Below are 19,299 nucleotides of genomic sequence, written 5' to 3'. Positions count from 1 at the left end.
GGAATAAAGCGTTCGCAGGTGGTTCCTAGATAGCCAACCTTCGGGCCGCCTGTTGATGTCACATCTTTACAGCTTGCAATCGAAAATATAATGTCACAGTGTTTCCGATTTACAATTTCCGAATCGAAGCAAATAACGGATACATCTTCATTTTAAAAACGTGTTCTACTTTCTATGTGCATCACTGCACATCAGTTTAAAGAGATCCATCTGGGATTACATTATCCAAACATAACATTGCTATCCTTAAAATCACAACAACAAATCTTAATAAGTGGAGTTATTTACGGAAGTTTAATCTAGCTGCTCCACTGTTTCTGGGGGAACTGCATTGTCTTTCTGCAGCATCTACGGCTATCCCAAGGCAGGGTCACTCGCAACGATCCTCATGAGTCTTTCTCCCCCAAGACTGCTATTCCTTACATTCAAACAGCGACAATTACACTCGACAATCTTGAATTACGAATTCCTGAATGGAATAGCAAAGCATTTTTTGCATTTCTAAGCATAAAAGCTTATTGGTTCATCAAACATAAATTAAATCTTCCAGACTTGTCATTCCGATGTCTTGCTAAGCATAAAAAGATGCAAAATGAACAATAGGCAGAGATTCCACTTGATGGCCTTAGCGGACTTTTATAGTGCACCCAAATAAAAGGTTCAATACAGGACAACGCCGTGAAATCTACAATGCCAGACCAACATCACTGGCACAACAGCTTGGGTGCCACATTCGAGACAAGGAAGACCACGCTTCATTCTTTTCGACTAATAATCAAACATTTATCCACGATGCAAACAAAACTTTGACGAATAATCTGACAGCACAAACTTAATTAGACAATAAAAAATCATTTTTGTGCCAAATCGTAGGAATTAAGGAAGGGAGAAGGCGACAGAAAAGTGTGGAACGTTTCACTACAGTGCCCCTTTAATAACAGATCATGGCTGAATTCAGTGAAGAAACCATCCCAGAATGACTGTCGCAAGAGTAAGTCATTTGTGTTCCTTGCGATAGCCAAATTAAAAGCTGATAGGTCTACACTTCTCTTGATAGTGTTACAAAAAACAAAGTTAGGGCAATGCTTGTATCATCATGCAGTTGCACGAGATGTGTCTATTGTTTATCATCACACAAACACTGCAACACAAAATTAAGCTTTGCTGTGATGTAACTTTTAAGTTCATTAGAGTTAAGATGTAAGGTTAAAGCTTCCCTGAGAAGAAAGCATGGACCACTGCTGCATCTGCCTTCACTAGCTGCACGAGCCAACATTTTAAGCTTCCTTGATTACTCCTTGGCAGTGTGAAACAAACTTACTGACTTGTACTCGACACCTTTACAAAAGCTAAAGGAAATGCATCCGAGGCACGCACAGTTGAATTTTACTCCACAAGATCACACCTTGTATGTTCATACAAGTACAATCAATATATGTACATATATTTTGTGGAGTATTTAGTTGAAGTGATTTAGCCAAGTCAAGCATGACTTGGCTAGCATGAGCTATCCGATTCCTTTACTGCAATTACAACTGGCAGTCAAGCGTAACTAGAATCAAACTTGACATTCAACTTCATGCACTAAGTGGTCTTCATGACGTGGCATTACTGTCCTTGCTCCATATATATGTTCATCAAATGAAGTCATCATCTTTGCTGCTGCAACGCGCAAGTTGCATAACACGACTGAATAATGAGTTAAGCTTTACTCGCATCTACGGAAACACGGATGGATGTAATCTGCTGGCTTTGCCATGAGCCATCCGCTTATGGAATTCCCTTCCAATAGTACTGTCATGCAAACGTTTGGAGATAAATTAAGACAACTCCTGAAACTGCAGTTTCTGTCTTAAAAATGTGTCATTCCGTATGCCATGTTTTGTATACCTATGTAACGTCACGGTGATTTTTCATTTCTCTTTCATTCTTTAAACTACACTTTTTTTTACACAATGATTGAATATGCACATAAGCAATGGTAGAAGTGATCTGATGTTTTGAATGAATGTTTGATTTTTAATGGCGCAAGGGCCATGTATGGCCAAAGAGCGCCATGTCCATGATAATGGGTTCGCAATATACTTAATGAGTTCCATGAAGTTGGGGCGATGTGGCTGTAAAGGGGCCTTAAAGTGTAGTTGCTCTAAAGTACGTAAAATCTGTATAATAAGATTATGGCAATGGCATATGACGTGTGCTATGAACATTAAGATGCATTTAAAAAGAATGATAAGATATGTAAAAATATATAAGGTTATAAGATTGTCTGGAGCACTACTGCCTCCTTAGAGCCCTTGAAACGCAAGGGTCTGGAGGCATGTGCTATGCAACACAATTATGTTTTGTAAAGCACCCCAAACTGTAATTTGTCTATTTGAGTATAGTTAGTATTGTCCTTTTCTTTTCATGCTTTAAATTACATTTTTTATTAAAAAATGTTTGATTATGTGTGTGGTAAATTTAAACAATCTTTTGCTCACTAGCGCATTTTTTTCATCTGCGATACTGTTTTCTAACAATGATTTACACTCATCTTTGCGGTATTCACATGTACAACTGTCTTGCAATGATGCCCCCCTTACTCAATGCTCCTCATGGGGCCTGTAATGTACTTCGAAATAAATGACGTCTTTGTCATGATGCAGTTCACTGTGGGATGCTGCTATGGACATTTTGCCACGATGACATTCACAACCCTTGATTGGCTCAAGCACAAAGACATGGCATTATTTTGCTAGAATACAGTCTAACTTTGACATAGTGAGCATGGATACTAAGAATCATCAGATATTACTAAGTATCACTATATCCTTAGAATCTGATATTAACGTGTACACTTATAATTAATATTGAATATTGCAAAGGTATTTTCCTGTTAGATGTGACTTCATTGTAATGAAGCTAAACTGTAGCAGCTTTGACGATTCCAAGTCACGATAAAAGCCAGGACAAATGCTGTTGGCAAACCGTTTAATCAAGACAGGGTACGCAAATCACTATGCACTTGATGCCTGCGTTGCGCAGTCATTGAGACCCCTTCCTCACCACCTCCTCAAGTCTGAATGCACACTGCGGGTTGGCTGCTATTGGACGGCAGCCCGCCGGAACCACCTTGGGAAAGACACCTCGCCAGCCTGTGCCTCCTGCGGTGACCCAGAGACTCTGGAGCACCTTCTGCTGGCCTGCCCTGCTCACCTGCAGCACCGCGGCCGACTTCTGCAGGAGTTCCACCTCCTGGGGTTCCATGTTCACGACAGGAAGACATCCTCTTCCCCAGCCGTAATCAGCTACCAGCCTTCCCAAGTGTCGTCGAGTACCTCGACTCGCCGTGGCTCTCGGCGAGACTCTAGGAAATTTCTTCAAAGACAAATAGCCTAATGGCTATTCACCACCTCGGGCCTCCTGATCCGCCTCAACTTCGCTTCTGCTGGGCCACCTCCTATGGTCTATCACCACTCCACTTTTCCGGTCGAATCCACTGGGCCTTCCCAGCGGGGCTGCTCCGCTGCTGCCATGGCGACTCTCTATCTTTCTCCCTCCTTCCATCTCCTTCACTCCCAATTCCACACCCCTGCTGGCGCTGAGCCGTGCTCCCGCAAGGGTTGCAGAAGATAGTGCCAGGCTTTCCTCCTTTCCCCACAAGAACCACTTCTCTCCCTTAACAAGTGGTACTTCATCAAGCTTGGGCAAACACTATGTTAGACCAGGTATCTCAGCAAACACTTCAATTAATAAGGTCAGTGCAACAACTGAAAACAGACTGTTGCCTAAGCAATACATTATTTGTGGCAGTGGAAATGACGTACTGTGCAATAAGTGCCTAAAATTGCACATGTCATTATGGAATCAAAACCCATGCTTAATCGGTAGGTGTTTAGTAGAACCCCTGAGACTAGCACCAGTCTTAAAGAATGTGTTCCTGAATTTCGGCATGAAAGACTGACATTTCACTACGTATGCGCTCTAGTGTTTACAGAAGCCCCTGTATGAAAATTTTACATGCAACAGCTAAGTACTATTAGCATTACTGGTGCTTGTCTTGTTATTCCTACTAAATTGACACACCTTGAGGTGAATTAGCTCCAGTTAAAACACTTAACAACATTGTCTGATAAAAGGGTTTACTGGCAATAACAGAATTTCCGACGCCTGCTGCTACGAATTATGCAATGCCTAAAGGAATAAACTCTTTCTCTACAGCACTGTCTGTAAAAAAATACTTGAAGCATTTATAGAAACACCTGGTTGTAGAGACTGTAGCAACAAGCACAATTTCTATTATCAAAAACACAGCATCGACTGAGTGACAAGTGTGTTCAACACACTGCAGCAGGGAATGTCAGTGTGTTGCAATTTGATGCACATGTTGAAATATTCATGCACACATTCGATGAAAGAGTTGTAATCATGAAACGAAACATTGGAAGAAGGTCTAGAGAAGGTATTTGCCACTGCTGAAAGTATGGTGCATTGCAATTTATGACAACTATGGCCCTAAGCCCACAGAACATCTGAGAAAAGTTTGCAACTTATAGACCTTATCTTGAGCCACACAATAATGGTATCTATCTTACGAGCCTTTCATTTCTGTCACGCTGCCCAAACAGTGCTTGCAGGTCACGAGCGGCATGCTTGTTTATAGCATTCTTGACAAGAAAGTAATGAGCGTAGAGTTTTCAAGAAAGGAAACAAAAGCAAGTCATATCACAATTATTGTTTGAGGACAAAGTGCTCCCCAAACAATGTAAACATTTTTTAGAGTATAAGCATTAAAATATTGCTTTAGTGAAAGGTGACATCTTAAACAAACTAAAAAACTAACAGTTTGGAAGTGGTGAACTGTAGATCATCACCCCACTAACAACAGGTAGGTAACATTTCCAGATGGGAGCTAAAGAGCATACTTATGGTACTGTTTCTAGACCTATAAACATCCCTACTCAGTGGTAACTGAAAAATTCAATACTAGTTCTACACAAAAATCAGCCCTGGACTGCCCTAGGTGCCTCTGCGCTTGAGACATATTTCCCAAGAGACACCAATACTGAAACAAAGTTCCCCTTCACCATGACACCATGTAAATTAGTGAACATAATCAGCGGGCCTACTTACACAAATTCTCTTTAAAATGAAAAGCAGTGTATTTGGCATTGTATTAAGTTATTCCTAGGTCTTCACTCACTATACTGATAAAAATATGACAGTATTCACTGCACCACTTGACCAGGGGGGTGTTACCAGATGAATCGAGGTTGATGGGCAGCAAGCCATCTCAATACAGGTCCAAGTATGCGGCATGACTTGCCCAAGAAGCCTGAAAGAAGCAAAATATTTCATTTAGTAAATATGCATAAAGATTTGCTTTCTGTTAAATATGCTTCTGTCTGGTTATTTCTTTCTACAAGGCTTTTGTGAGACAGCTGAACTACAAAACATAGCACAAGAGGTTAAAACAAGTTGTCGTCGCGGGCTACAAGATGCACTGTGAAACGGTGGTGACAGCTAGCTATTGTGTTACCCTTCTTTGTACAAACTCCAAATATAAATCAGAGCTCCTGGTAATCAGAGTGCTAACTCAAGTTAAGGTACTAGTTTTAAACTGTGAAAAGACACTTAATTTATTCACTTAAAGTACTGGCAGTCCTGCTCACTTCATTTCCTTTTTTGTTAATGTCCATGAAAGCTTATATGGGGTAGAACATAAACCTTAGGCTCCAGCCATACCCTCTGTAATAGAGGTCTGCTCGCGATCTCGCACCTTATCAGCCAACATAACATGCGCTATCTTTATAAATTCCGTTGCCATTTTTCCCAACATGACCCTAAACAACAGTTGATTCAGAGAACTTATTGAACTAGGCGAAGCAGGTTTACAAGACACCTGGGCAGCACGGCCGTAAGTTGTACTAATTTTCACAAAAACTGAATTCAGTTTCGTTTCAGAATGTAAAATTGAGGTTTCGCGGCTACCGTAAACTCAACCGTTGTTTCCTGAGTTACGTAATCCGGCAACATGGACAACATCACATCTCATTGTGAGGCGAAAATATGCAGAGGCTACGCACGACCGAATGAGACCGCCGGCGAAGGAAAAGCGGCCGCTAGTGCGTCACACTCGGAACGATAGCGCAAGTTGCTAATCGGCCTTTCGCAGGGACGCTTGAATGTGCAAATTCGACGCGCCAAGAGCACACGGCAGCCGATGACAGGCCGCAAACTTCCAAATAAGGGTAAGCTTCACTCCCGTGATTCTATTGGGTCATGCGCGGTCACGTGAGGTGCCTGGCCAAGTTGAGTCATCGCGACGTGCCGTGTGCTGACGCGTGACGACGTAGTTCTCTTATAAAAACGCTGCTACTGCGACACAGAGACCAAAAAATCTATACTAAATAAAACACTCCTGGTGCTATAAGTGCATAGCTTACCGTAATATAATGTGTGGCTTTGTTTAGTGAATGAAATAACCCAAGTTGGCACTTTTTGTGTGTGGCGGCTTAATTTGAAGAGCAAATCAAGAAAACAACCGCCCAATCGTGGACGCCCTCTGTAGCAGCGCGGAGGAACACAAACTGGGTGCGCTGCGATCCTGGTATAACCACCCTTCCCGTTTGCGTCGAGAGGCCTAGTGCGAAAACAAGGACTTGGTTACGTTGTGCCCTCGATCAATTAAATTACAGCCGCACTATGGTGAGTACCAAAAATTTTGTCTTACCACACGGTCAGCGGTCGTTTCGTAGCGATCGCCTGTCGTCGCGCGGGTCGCACGTTCGGTGCCAGTCGTTTTGAAAGGGGCGAGGTTAGCCGGCCGGGTGACGATACCGGCGTTTTGTGCCATCCTCCATGCCACGGCCCCCGAAGCCTAAGGGCTGCTCCTCGTAGCTAATTTTGGCAACGTTAAAAGCCACATTCACGAACGCTCGTATCTCCCCTTGCCTGTTTAGCGCATTTCTGTTCTCTCGAGATGAACCGTGTGCTGGGGCAAGTATAGCGTCGCCCGATGACACACACTCCTTCGGGTTATCGTTCTTATGTGGGGCTTCTTCAACGTAAACCTCGGGAGCTTTTTGCTTTTTTTTTTTTCCTCCACGACTCCATTCGGTTGCTGCGATGGTAAGCGGTGTGCGGTCATGTTGCATTCGTAACGTTGTGGGCGCAAGCGGGTACGGAGTGTTTCGATTCCTACCTACGGGTTGGCTTTTGAATTGCGCGGAGTTAGCAAGCGGAGCGAAGGGCGGTATCTGCATGCCGCCAGGCCTAACGCTGGAGCGATGAGCCTCTGTCGTCGGTGGGGGTCTTGCCCCTGTGTGCTAGGCCTAGCCGTCTAGTCATCCTCTTGTAGCCGGCTTTTTTTGGCATTGGCGGGTGACCGCGCTTGAGGCTGCCGTCGGAATGTAGTATGTCGTGTAACCCGCCGCTCCGCCCCTCGGAATACGCCTCGCCGTGACGTTTATTTATGCCTTCCATCGTGGCATCCTGCCGTCATCGCGGTTTGCCGTGCACCACGCCTTCGTTTTGATTGTTTGGAGACTGGCGCCTGTGCTTGCGTTAGCTTCAGCACAAGCATAAAAAAAAATGCAAGTTCGGGGCTTTCCCTTTCTGAACGCAGAGCTACGTTCAAATTTCTTGTTCGTTTTTTTTAAAATGTGCATTTGCTTTCTTTGCCTTCGTGAAAACATAACGAGGGGCCGTGTACGGAAGTCGGCAATTTCTCGCGCTCGAAAAACCAAAAAGCCCCGGCGTATTCTTTTTTTTTTTTTAACGTCTTGTCACAGTGAGTTGACCCCGTTTTTAAATGGAAAGGGCTAGAAATAAGCAAAATTACCTTGCTCTTTCTCTCGCGAGACATTAAAAAAAAAAAACTTCGCGAAACGTGCTATACGATTTTGGGAGCGTTTCCCGGTTCTTATTCTTCGTTTAGAGCGGTTCTGGACACCGCTTCCGCGGCTGGTAGCGTGAAGGAGTGCTTCTTTTCAACCGGCTTTTCAGTGCCTGTCGTCAGCCCGACGTTGGCTACTGTCGTGGCATGTGACTCATCCGGCGAATGAAGTCGACCAGCCGCTTTCCATTGTGCAGTTGGCGCTGGCCGGACGTCTTGCGAGAGCCAGATAGCGCGCTCAGAGTTCCTGTGCAGGCGTTCTGCGCGATTACAGCGAGCGGGCCGCAGGTGAAAGACAAGCGCGCCTGTAAGGACGACGAAAAAGGGCCGACAGAAGGCCCAGCTCGAGCAGTCGCGTGCTTTGAATCCAACGCCAGAATGTAGTGCGGGCGTATCGAATCGCTCCTCCAACGCGTCCGTTCTTGTTCACCTACTCTCAAACCTGTCGGGTGTAAGTGACGCTAAACGCAGCACGTGGTTCAGTTCGGGCCAGTTGACATTGCTAACACTGTGAAGATCCGAGTGTTTGTTTTGATCTGGCAAAAGCGTCAAAATGGTCATAAGCAGCGTCAAAAGGTCGGTGAGCTTGAAGAAAGAAAAAAAAAACGGGCACGGGTATCTTGACTCACTATCCAGTTCACGCGTTCGACCCCCTTGCCTTTGGGGTGCTCTCTCTCGTGGGACAGAAAAACGTTTGTAACGAATTTTTTCAGGGAAGCCCCGGATGGGGCTATACACTATAGCCTGTTCTGTCACTTGGCAGTGGCACTAGGGAAAATCAAATCCCTTGGTTACCCTTTTCTCTGGACCGGATGCTGTTGCTACTGCAAGTAGTACATGTATCGCAATGCATCAGTTGTAGGCTCTGAGTGCTATTATTGACAGCTTTTAGCAGTTTAATGACCTCATCCTTCATGCAGTCTTTTGGCATATTGCGGTGCTTAAGCTTCTGCTTCTGAAGTAGTTTCATTCAGTGCCAGGTAAGTTATCCGTGCAGTAGCAGTTGGCCTTCAGGTTTTAAAAACATCCCTGCACAGTTAGCCAGAATCGTGAAATTCATTTCCCTTTCTATCAAAGGTGGATTGGTGCTTCACATCAAATGGCACACTGTCTGGCCATTGTTACTTCTTTATTCTTGTGCTTCCTAGAAGCCATGCGACTCTTCAGGTAGTTCCAACATGTCTTGTTAGATTATCTTAACTTTTGCTACAGTAGCAAGTGAGCCTGGAGACCACGGCTGCCCTGAAAACTTTCCCTGCAGCTTGTGCATGCAGGCTTAAATCAAATGGCATAGCATTTGTGAGCTTATTCGACCAAATTCCATGTTGCACGGCTGTGCTGGAGGTAACCAAGATTTTTGCTCTTAGCCTTAAGACTTGCTCATGATAGTATGGGCGGTAGAAGTGTGAACATAACAGTAGTGACATTTGCCCTGCCTCAACAGTGCATGTGACATGGTTACATGCCTAGCTGTGTTTAAGAGGTTATCTAGCCCCTGTGCGCGGAACACACCTCAGTGACGGGCTCCTGTGGTTCCAGTTTCATTGCATGTAGAATATTTACAGTATTGTTCCAACAGCATCTGGGTCATATTGTGCAGGCTTCTTGGGATCTGTTCATTCTAATTTAACTGACGACCAGTCAAAGATGTGCCAGGTGCTGTACTTTGCAAAAATCGCTTTCCTTTGGTTCCGACAGCTTTGTGCATTCCGGTGGCTTACAAAACGTACTGAAACTGAAATATCGCTGACTGCAATTTCAATTTTGCACATTGGTTACACCATTCAGAGCAATGATTCTTGCACTAAAGCAGATATTGACAGTACTATGCATGTGTATCTGCATTACACATGTACATTTGAACTTGTTCAGTGGTCTCTAGAATACTGCAAGCGTTGCTTCGCTACCTCTTTTACATGAAATTTCCTTTCTTCATTGTCATTGCACTGCAAGTCCTCATTTCTTCCCTCTGTGCCTCTTTTCCTTCCTATGTTGTAATGGTTGCAATGGGCAGCTAGCATACTTAGTGAAGTCATCTTCAGGTATATATACCACTTTCCCAGGTATTCCATGTATCCTCAGTCAAATCTTTGTGGATGTTCAACAGCTTGCACTGCACTTACGGTTTTTATGGTTTGTATAATGCTGTCAATGAGCAGCATAGGGGTAGGCTCTAAAAATAACATGCAGAAAACATAAGGCACTGCGACTTGGCAAGGGGACAAAAATTTAGTCATTCACTTGCTGGGCTAAATGGCACACCACCATTTACCTCTACCGTATGGAGTCCCAGACCGTGGACAGATCTGCATAGGCATACTAGATCTGTATTAGGTTATGAATGTCCACTTGATATGATAGAAACAATGTATTGATACTAAACCAAGAGGCTATGCTACCTGAGCAATGAAAGATGTATTTATAATATAAAAAAAGAAACTTAGTTTGGCTAATTCCAAATGAGTAAATGAAGATGTAGTTCAGATTAAGAGTTGAGGTGGTCATGTAATAAAGTGAATGACCAGTGGACCATCTTGAGCAACTAAATTGGGGCCATAAAAAAGGACAGTGTTTGTTTGTCAGTGCTAGCAGTGCACAAACAGTGGTGGAAGTAATGCTCTGAATTCTTTCCGTCGTTTGGATCCACGTGGCAAGGGTAGTTGTAGATCCCTAGGAGACGCCTCGGTCCTGCATTGTACAAAACTATGCAGCTGTCATGCAGTGCTCACATTTTCTAAGAGGCATTTGCTGCAAGCCTGCTACTTGTGTGTCCTGGGACAAGCTTGTATTTAGGGGGGGGGGGGGGGGAGATGATTACTCCTAGTAATGACTGCTTTTTTCCAGTGCTTATGTGAAGCTTACTCCTTCAGTACCCAATCTCGTCTTAATGTAACATGATCTGCATTGCGTGAACGTTAGACAGGTCTCTGGAGCGGACCCCTCCTTTTGCACATTAGGTTCTTGTATTATGTGCATAAGGCCTCGGGGTGACTTGCATGTGTTGTCGCAAAACTTGCATTTTCATATGGCTTCATATGGCTGCTAAACATAACCCTGATGTGGACTTTTCGCAATGTAAATCTTCTTGCCCTCTCATACCTGTAGTGTACTTCCCTATTAACCAGAGCCTGGTCATCCTATTAGCTGGTACCCACCGCGTTGGCACACTGGCTGTCGGATTCTCCTGCCAAGTATGTGGTCATGGGTTTTCATTCCCAGCTGCTGCGGCCACATTCTGATAAGGGACAGAATGCAAAAGTGCTGTATATTGCAATTTCTTTGCATGTTGAACCCTAGGTGGTCGAAATTCAAGGCCCCTCTAGGTCATTCCTCGGAGCCTGTGGGTTGCTTGACTGCTTCAAGCACTCCAATTTCATTTAAATTTGGCGCTAACTTTTTCTCCCACCACTCTAGTTGAAACCTGTAGGCCTCTGTCGATCCGTAGCTGGCGCCCCCTTCCACGTGGCCGGCGTTTCTCGGCTTCAGTTCGTTTTTCAACTGGGCCGTCTCCCTTCTGTCAGGAGTATTTATCTGGCTGCTGCTTATTCTCGGAGTTGAGGCCTGTGCTATTTTCGGAAGGGTGCTTTCCCTCCCTTTCTCCACCTCCTACTCTGCGCTTGTCTGCTGTTGCTGGCATGGACCTCTTTGCCGGGCAAGTGGAGAAAAAGCGTTTTGGCGACGGTGGATCGCCTGCTTGGGGTGGCACTGCTTGGGCTAGTCTTCTGCTGAGGCGCCCCTTCGCGAAACCTTTTCACTCGATTGTAGCAATTGTGCAGCGACGGGGGAGGCTGCCAGCTTCGGCACTGGCTGGATGCACGATGCTGGCTTCATTGAGTTGGGCCCTGAAATAAACTTTCAGTATGCCAATTAGAGGTCGGTTAGTTTTGGCATAAGGTGTAGTACAAGGTGTTGAGATTTGAAAGTGGCTGCACTCTTAATTTGCAGTCACGGTGTGCTTGTTTTCGCATGCTGTGATTAGGCCAGCGCCTTCACAATCAATTGCAGCTTGGGAACACACCATGTAATAGTGTCGCCGCTCCCTATGATGGCCACACATTTTCAAATCCTCGTGACTCGAGTTGGTTGTTAGGCAATTCGGTTCTTAGCACTTTATAGATTAACAGCAGAAAGGAAGCACGATAGCTCACAACTTCTTACATCGAAGTATAAGTATTTAATATGAGGTGCTAGTCAGTGCTGGTGCTGTCCTTTTTTTTTCACTCTTTTGATTCGTTAAGTGCGAGCTTTAGCCTAGTTTGCAGGTGTCATTGTGTAGCTGGGATGACTGCATTGGTCGTTTGTCGTAACCAACACTACAGATGTGGATTCTTAGCCCTTTGCTTGATTCTGAGTGTAACATTACCGCATTGCCTGCTTGGCCTTGTACTTACAGTAATTAAAAATTTCTAACTTCTCTGTGGTTGCAACAGTAAATTGTAGGAGAGAAAAAGGCGTACCAATACTCTGGGCATTAACTTCACCATACCCCCTCCACCCGAAAGAAAAATTCTTGAGCAACATTGTGGATGTCTTGAATGACCTTGGTCTTCAGTATATCTTGCACACCTTGTGGCAGTTCAAACTACTTGCATTTGTCATTAGAAATAGTTTCTCGTATCGGAAACAAAAGGCTACAGATATAAGTAGTGAAACTTTACCTTGCTGGATCCATACTGCCACAATAACAGACGTTTCATTATCGACGTCATAGATTTTGAGGGCCTCAAAAAAGGAGTGTTAATCTCGGGTGAATCAGTAAATCGCGCTTCTGAGAAGCAAGAAAAACTTGATGCTCAAGTTGAAAAATTACATTGTGTTTACAAACCAGATTGATTCGACCTGCAGCTGCTCAAACCTTTGCATGTGCTAAAGCTTAAAAATCTGCAACATCATACTTGTGTGTCCATTGTGGTTTCGCTGCAAGACTCAAAACATCATTGTGATATGCAGTGATATGCCCGTGATCGCACGACTTGCTCAACATAGCTCGTTGAATGCCAAATTACACAATGCGGCAGTACAGGTGCTGTCCAAATCCAAGCCTCGGTGGTGGTGTTCCCTGGATAAACGGATGCAAATCTTAAAGGCTGGTTGCATGCGGCGCAAGTAATTGCTGGAGCCGGAAATGTGTTGTAGCCATCTGGTTTTAGACACCACCCGTTGTGAATTGGCTCAAATAGCATTGCCCATGTTTACAGAAAATCTGCAAGGGAGGGCATAACAATGACTCATTTGTTTTAGCTTTCTCGCACTTGTAAAGTTTCCGGAATACTGGGTCATTGAAGAGGTGTATGGCAGCGCAACGCTGTTAGCAACATCTTGCGTTGCCGAGTTTAACCAGAGAACGCACAGTCGGTGGTGTAGTGACCTACTGTAGCTCCTACTTAACTGCTGTTGTAAAGCTTGGTGGCAACATAATTGTTAATGTGCAGTCCCTTTATAATTTTCGTCAAATGAGCACCCTCATTCATCATATTTCAAGAAGCATTGTTGTTGGGCAAAACATCGGTAGATCTCGCTTCCAGCTTTGCTACTGCCGACTATGGCTCCTGTACTTCGTAAACAGTAAAAAAAAAAGTGTGCAAGTGCCAAGGCTCCCTTCTACCATGCTTGTAACATTCTGACAGTTAGTAGAGCTTCATACTCCATCCTACAACTCTGCATTGGTGTGGTTTCAGAAGTGTTGCTTTTCTTATGCCTTCGCAGTCTTCCGGCGTGACAGTGTCCACTGAAGCCAAGACAGTGTACGAGGAGGTGAAGAAGGATAAGAAGTACCGCTACATAATCTACCACATCAAGGACGAAAAGGTCATCGATGTGGAGACCACGGCTGAGCGCTCTGCCACCTATGCGGACTTCTTGGAGCAACTGCAAAACTACAAGAACGAGTGTCGCTACTGTGTCTTCGACTTCCCTGCCTCCATCCGCGCCGAGGGGGCCTCCGAATGCGCCATGTCCGTAGACCGCCTTGTCCTCATGACCTGGTGAGAGAAAGCACAACCTCTACATGAGTGAATCCCTGGGGGTATCACCAGAACCTTCGCCTAATTTGCTTTTTTCTTTTCACATTTGCCTGCATTAGTGAACATCATTCACTCCTGAGCACTAGATTGTTGGTTCAATTTCTGGCCATGCTGACTTCATATGAATGGGGGTGGAATGCAAAAGTGCTTGTGAACATGGAAACTAAAGAACCAGGGCATTCAAATATAATCTCAGGAGCACCCCCCCCCCCCCCCCCTGCTACGTCGTCCTTCACAGCCTGTGTTGCCTTAGGGTTAAGCTCCCTAGTTTCGATTCTTGTTTTTCAGTTTTTAGTTTGGTTGCCCTTTCAGGGCTGTGTAAGGAGCTCTGTATTTCTGCTTCGAGTGTAATGGGGCATCATTTGCTTAGCCCTTTTGTGGGCAAGATCAGTCAGTCTCGTATGCATATTGGGCCACGTTTTCAAGCAGTCATTTTCTGCTGACTTCTCAGCTTAATGGGGAAATTTTGCAAGATCCACATGCTGTGTATATTTGACAATGGGCACAGGTATCTTGCACTATAGACTTCAGAATTTTTTTTTGCATGGTATAAGTGGTTTCGCTAAGCTTTTTCTTCTCCATAAGTAGTTTCTGACCATGTGCGGAATACGTTGGATGCTGCTCCACTGATTTTGAGAATGTTTAAAGGAATAGCACCTTAAGGGGTCCTGGACCTTTGTGTTGGGAAGTTCATTCATCATTGGAAAGTGGTGCCGTGGACATTGAAGGAACCACATAACAGTTTTAATGTTCACTGCTGCTTATTTATACTGGTTAAATTGGTTGGTTAGTGAAGGTGTTAGTAGCTATGGGAGGGAATTGGTAACATTGTACATTATTTAAACCGGCGCAGAAGACTACTCAAGCTCCAACTTTCTACCTTATTGCACATAAATTGCAGACTCGGACTTCAAATCCTATGCTTTTTGAATATGAAGTTTCAGTCGCCTGGTTACTGGTTAGAGCAACATGATCTAGTTGGACTGGCTACCTGTACAAAAGGCTGCATAATGTTCCGATAACGCATGTGTAAATGTTTCCCTCTGGCAAGTGTATAATCGCCTGGCTTTGCAGCAGACGACATGCAATTGATGGCAATGCCACCTTTCCACACGCTTGGGCAGTGCTTTGATGTAGCTTAAGCTGGTACTTGCAACTGGTACTTGCACGTTTAATGGTGGACGACACTGCATAAAGCTTTTTGGCTGAAGTGCAGGGGCCGTGGTTGGTTTTTGCCTAGATGTGGCAGAAAACTTTGATTCAGAATGTTCGCTTGCAGAACTTGTTCTGCATGGAAAAAAATGCATGAATTGCACGTTTTTTCTTGCAACACCACTTGCATTTCTTTGTTGGGAACAGAAAGACATGCAAAACGTAGGTTGTGTGGTGCTTTGCCATAATGGCAAACGGGGGGTGCTGCCGGTTTTTTTCATTAAGTTTATTTACTCAAGGGTATACAGGCAATAGAGAAGTGGCAGTAATAAAGAAAAATTCAGAGCCAGTCCTCTGTGTGAAGGTGGCAGACCAGCAGAGCTGTATATATGGTGACATTTTGCTAATAACCATGTTAGTTGAAAAGAACACAAACATACCACAATGAATTTCGTCTTTTCAAGAATTTTGTTGTCGAATTGCATAATCAATGCTTTTTTGTACTTATTATTTGGTTGCAAAGCTATCGCTTCATGATAGCTTTGATTACAGCAACTGGCTCTGTGGCGACACTGGAAAGGTTCTTGGCCAATGTGAGGTCCATACTTGACCGATGCCACTTCGTGGGCACACTGATGTTTGTGTAACATTGAATGCTGAACCTTTCCAAGAGAAGCGCTGCGAACCACTTTCCGTATGGCCGAGATAAGTCTTGACATTGCCCACAATTGCGATGAGAGTGCAGTCAATAGCGGTCATCCAAACAAAAGTACATGCTTGGCGTTTGCTGCACGATCTTCGTATTACGTGCCCCCCCCCCCGTTGCTGCGCCTACCCATTGCATGGGTGGAAAAAACTGAGATAAGGTTATAAGGTTTGCCTACAGAGCTCGTGACTTCAAATCGTAATCCATCTTAAGAGTGTCTATTCTGGTTTTACTTTTTTTTTATCTCTATACTACACGTCTCGCGATCAAAAGCAGCTGGGGCATACCTGGCAATAAACTCTTGCTTTAGCTCTGTAGTGGCTGCCATATTTTGGCCCTTGCAGACAAACTGCCAGAGCCTAGCGTATAACAGCTGTGCTGTAAAAAAAGAAATAGACAGAAGCAGAGGGGGGTGGGATATTACGGGGTTTTGCATGCCAAAATCTGATTATGAGGCACACTGTACTAGTGGGTTCTGCATAAATTTCGTCCACTGAACGTGCACCTAATGCGCAAGCTTTTTTACACATTGCTTCCGTTAGAATTGCGGCTGCCATGGCCGGGACTCGATGGTCATCCGCTCTAAAAAGTAGAAGCTATACATTAAGTTCGAGGGGTCAACTGTCTTTTAATGACCTCTCCCGCTCTTGGTGTCTCGCGCAGGTGTCCCGAGCAGGCGAAGATCAAGCAGAAAATGCTGTACTCCAGCAGCTACGACGCGCTCAAGAAGGCTCTCGTGGGCGTCTACAAGTACGTCCAGGCGTGCGACTTTGAAGAAGTCGGTCAGGAGGCAATAGAAGCCGCCTTCCACTCTTCGCGCAAGTAGGGACACACACTTGTCAAGGCTGAGGCACCACCCTCTTCGTTTTATTGTTCTCCTCTGGAGGTTTTTTTTTTAAGTTCACACAAAACAAGGGGGGGAAAAGAAGTGTCCACTTTTGCTCGACAAGACGAAAGGCAGGAAGCAGGCAGCGACTGCAAATGTGTTGCACACGCCTCCGCAAGAATGTCAAGACCGGCCAAGACGCCGTTCATTTGGTTTGTTTTGCCGACGGCCGCTTTCCTCCGGCGTTGTCCCATAATCTGCCTGTGTTCCGAGCCCTTGGTACCCTTCTGCAACAAACCCTGTTGAACACTGTTCCTTTCTATTCTTTGTTACTTTTTTTGGACATTCACATTTAACTGCTTGTTTTCTCCATTTCCTTCAGCATTGAACAGAAACTGTCACTGTCCCCCTTTTTTTTTGCAACAGTTCACGTAAACCCGGTTGGAGTTGAATGCATTACTTGCATTTGCTAGCATTGTTGAGATTTTGAACAAGTTTCATCATTGATTTGTTTTTTTCCTGTGTTAATAAATAGTGAAGCAAAGTTACCATTTCTTACTGATGCAGACATTTTTAGTACGTGCAAACGCTTCATGTAACACTGGGGCATTTTAAATGCCTAGTTGGTACAGTCTGTTTGCTCGTGTAACTGTTAGCCAGGGTTGCTTCAAGCAAGGGATAAAGGGTTTCAGGGTTCCTTTCTACCAGAGTTGTGGTTTTTTGGACACTTACTTCAGTCCCTTCATTCAGCCAATGTATTTTTTTTTTTATTTTACAACTTTGTGCTAGTGTGTTTACCTGCTAACTATTTATTGAGTCACGAGGTTGTTTCTTCTGTTCTCCCTTTCTTTTTGCCGGCATTTTTTAAAATATGTTAGAATGGCAGTGAAAAAATATTCTGTGTGAAGCGCGGCAATTGCCCCCTGCCTTTTTTTTTTTGCTATCAAATTGCTTTAGGCTTCAGTTTTTTTCTCGTATACCTGTGTGTACATGGACAAATGTGAGGTGTGTTTTGTACACCGGCAATGAGAGACTTGCTCTGGATAAATTGCAGATGCAAACCTCTTGTCGTGTGATCCGATAAAGAGGTGCGATTACCTCCCTGGTACGGGTGGGCTGACTCTAATGGAAATTTTTTTTTTGTGCCCTGGGTAATGAATCAATCTGGTGAACACTGATGCAAATAAAAAAGTATGAAAATTTTTATAAAGCTGATCCTCGTTCTTGATGTGTGTTTTGTGATTAGTGAAAACTGGGTGCAGCAAACCGCACGTGCGAAAACTGGAATTTCGCTTGACATAAACGTCTCGTACCTTTCGATGTTCAAATTTTAAAGTTGTTTTTGTTGCCGCGATGGGATCCAAAATGCAGTTATAGTTACGTTAAATTACAGGGGTTGAAATTGGGACATCAATGTCTCTGGTAAAATTTAAGAAGCAGAACGTAAGGAAATTTTCAGTAACTGCAGAGTTAGTCCTTAATAGAATGGCTAGGGTAAAAATTGGGTCACCTTCATTGATGTGCTGCAGATATTTGGTGTTCCACAATGAATAAGCTGCTCCAGAATGTCCTTTTCATCCTGTCCATCTGCTCTAAAGGCCATTTCAGCCACTGATACATACTGTTTAATTAGCTGCTTCTGCGCTCGCCAAGTCGCATGCAGATGAAGCCTGTGGAAATGCGGTTGCTTGTCCCAGAGGTAGGGTGCATGCTGCACTCTGTATAGTTACTAGAGAGTATAGGTAGTTGCCAAATACTAGAGGCAACTCGGGCACTGCACTCTTCCTGCCACCATGCGAATGATGGGTAGTACATGGATTTGTCTGATCTTCATCCTTGGGGCTTAAGACATTCTTGTGGCTTTGTCTAACTCTGTGGGCCTCAACCTATGTGTCAAACTCTATGTGGGCCTAAACTTCAAAGCAAGCAATGCTTTTTTTTTGCTTTAATGCAAAGAGTAATGAGACTGCCAAGTACACACAATCGTGCCAATTACAATGATTCCACTTGTCCATGTGCCTGTGGTGTAATGGTTTCAAAACTGGGCTTCTCTGCTAGAGGTCATATGTTTGACAGAATTTCGCTGTATTGAAGTTTGTTCAGGTTCAACTTTACCCATAAGACTTCTCCAGCCTGCTTGGGTATTTTGTGGCAGAACAGGCAAGTATTTTAGGAGAAGAAAAGACCAAGCACCCGCACAGGCGAAGTTATCTGCAAAGTCTCTTACTTCCAGTGGCTTCAATCAAAGGGGCTTGATGCGCTATGCAGCCCCCTAAAGTAGAAATCTGGCGTCGGCTGTCTTGCCTCTGGAGAGTGCAAAACTCCCACCTGACGGCACCTAGAAGGTACAGGTAGACGGTCTGGAGTTTGAAAGAAATTGAGGACACGGTAATTGAATGTGAACACTGGAAACAAAAGTAAGTTTTTAAAGAGACACTAAAGGCAAATATTAAGTCAAGCTAAAGGGATAGATTAGTGCTGGAGAACCTAAAGCATCTATCCTGAGCAGAGCCTTAGTTATTGAGAAGAGGTAAATGCAGGACACAGACTCCTTTGGGCATTCAAGTACTTGGCCGATGACGTAGGCACTCGTAATTCTGTCGGTAGTACTGAACCTCTCGTACTGAGAAGATCATCACATTGCATTATAAGATGGAAGAAAATGCTACTTGTCCAGACCTATTTAATTTTAAGATTTTTCATTGACGTTGCC

The 19,299-nt window shown here is 44.3% G+C and overlaps 1 protein-coding gene across 2 annotated transcripts; it reads left to right on the top strand.

Annotated features, from left to right (window-relative positions):
- Positions 1-6,534: 6,534 nt before the first annotated feature.
- On the top strand, positions 6,535-17,801 carry LOC135912253 (cofilin/actin-depolymerizing factor homolog). 2 transcript variants are annotated; one of them, XM_065444648.2, is made up of 3 exons: positions 6,535-6,690; positions 13,586-13,863; positions 16,424-17,801. In XM_065444648.2, exons 1-3 carry the CDS (start codon positions 6,688-6,690, stop codon positions 16,584-16,586), a joined length of 444 nt encoding a protein of 147 aa, XP_065300720.1. In that variant the 5' UTR covers positions 6,535-6,687; the 3' UTR covers positions 16,587-17,801. The 2 variants fall into 2 exon arrangements, with proteins under 2 accessions (XP_065300720.1, XP_065300719.1); XM_065444647.2 differs by lacking the exon at positions 6,535-6,690 and having other exon boundaries at positions 13,574-13,863.
- Positions 17,802-19,299: the final 1,498 nt, after the last annotated feature.

The sequence above is a fragment of the Dermacentor albipictus genome, chromosome 10 (assembly GCF_038994185.2).
Source record: "Dermacentor albipictus isolate Rhodes 1998 colony chromosome 10, USDA_Dalb.pri_finalv2, whole genome shotgun sequence".
Lineage (NCBI taxonomy): Eukaryota > Metazoa > Arthropoda > Arachnida > Ixodida > Ixodidae > Dermacentor > Dermacentor albipictus.
The sequence above is the reverse complement of the archived record's forward strand: the minus strand, read 5'-3'. Positions and strand labels throughout refer to the sequence as shown.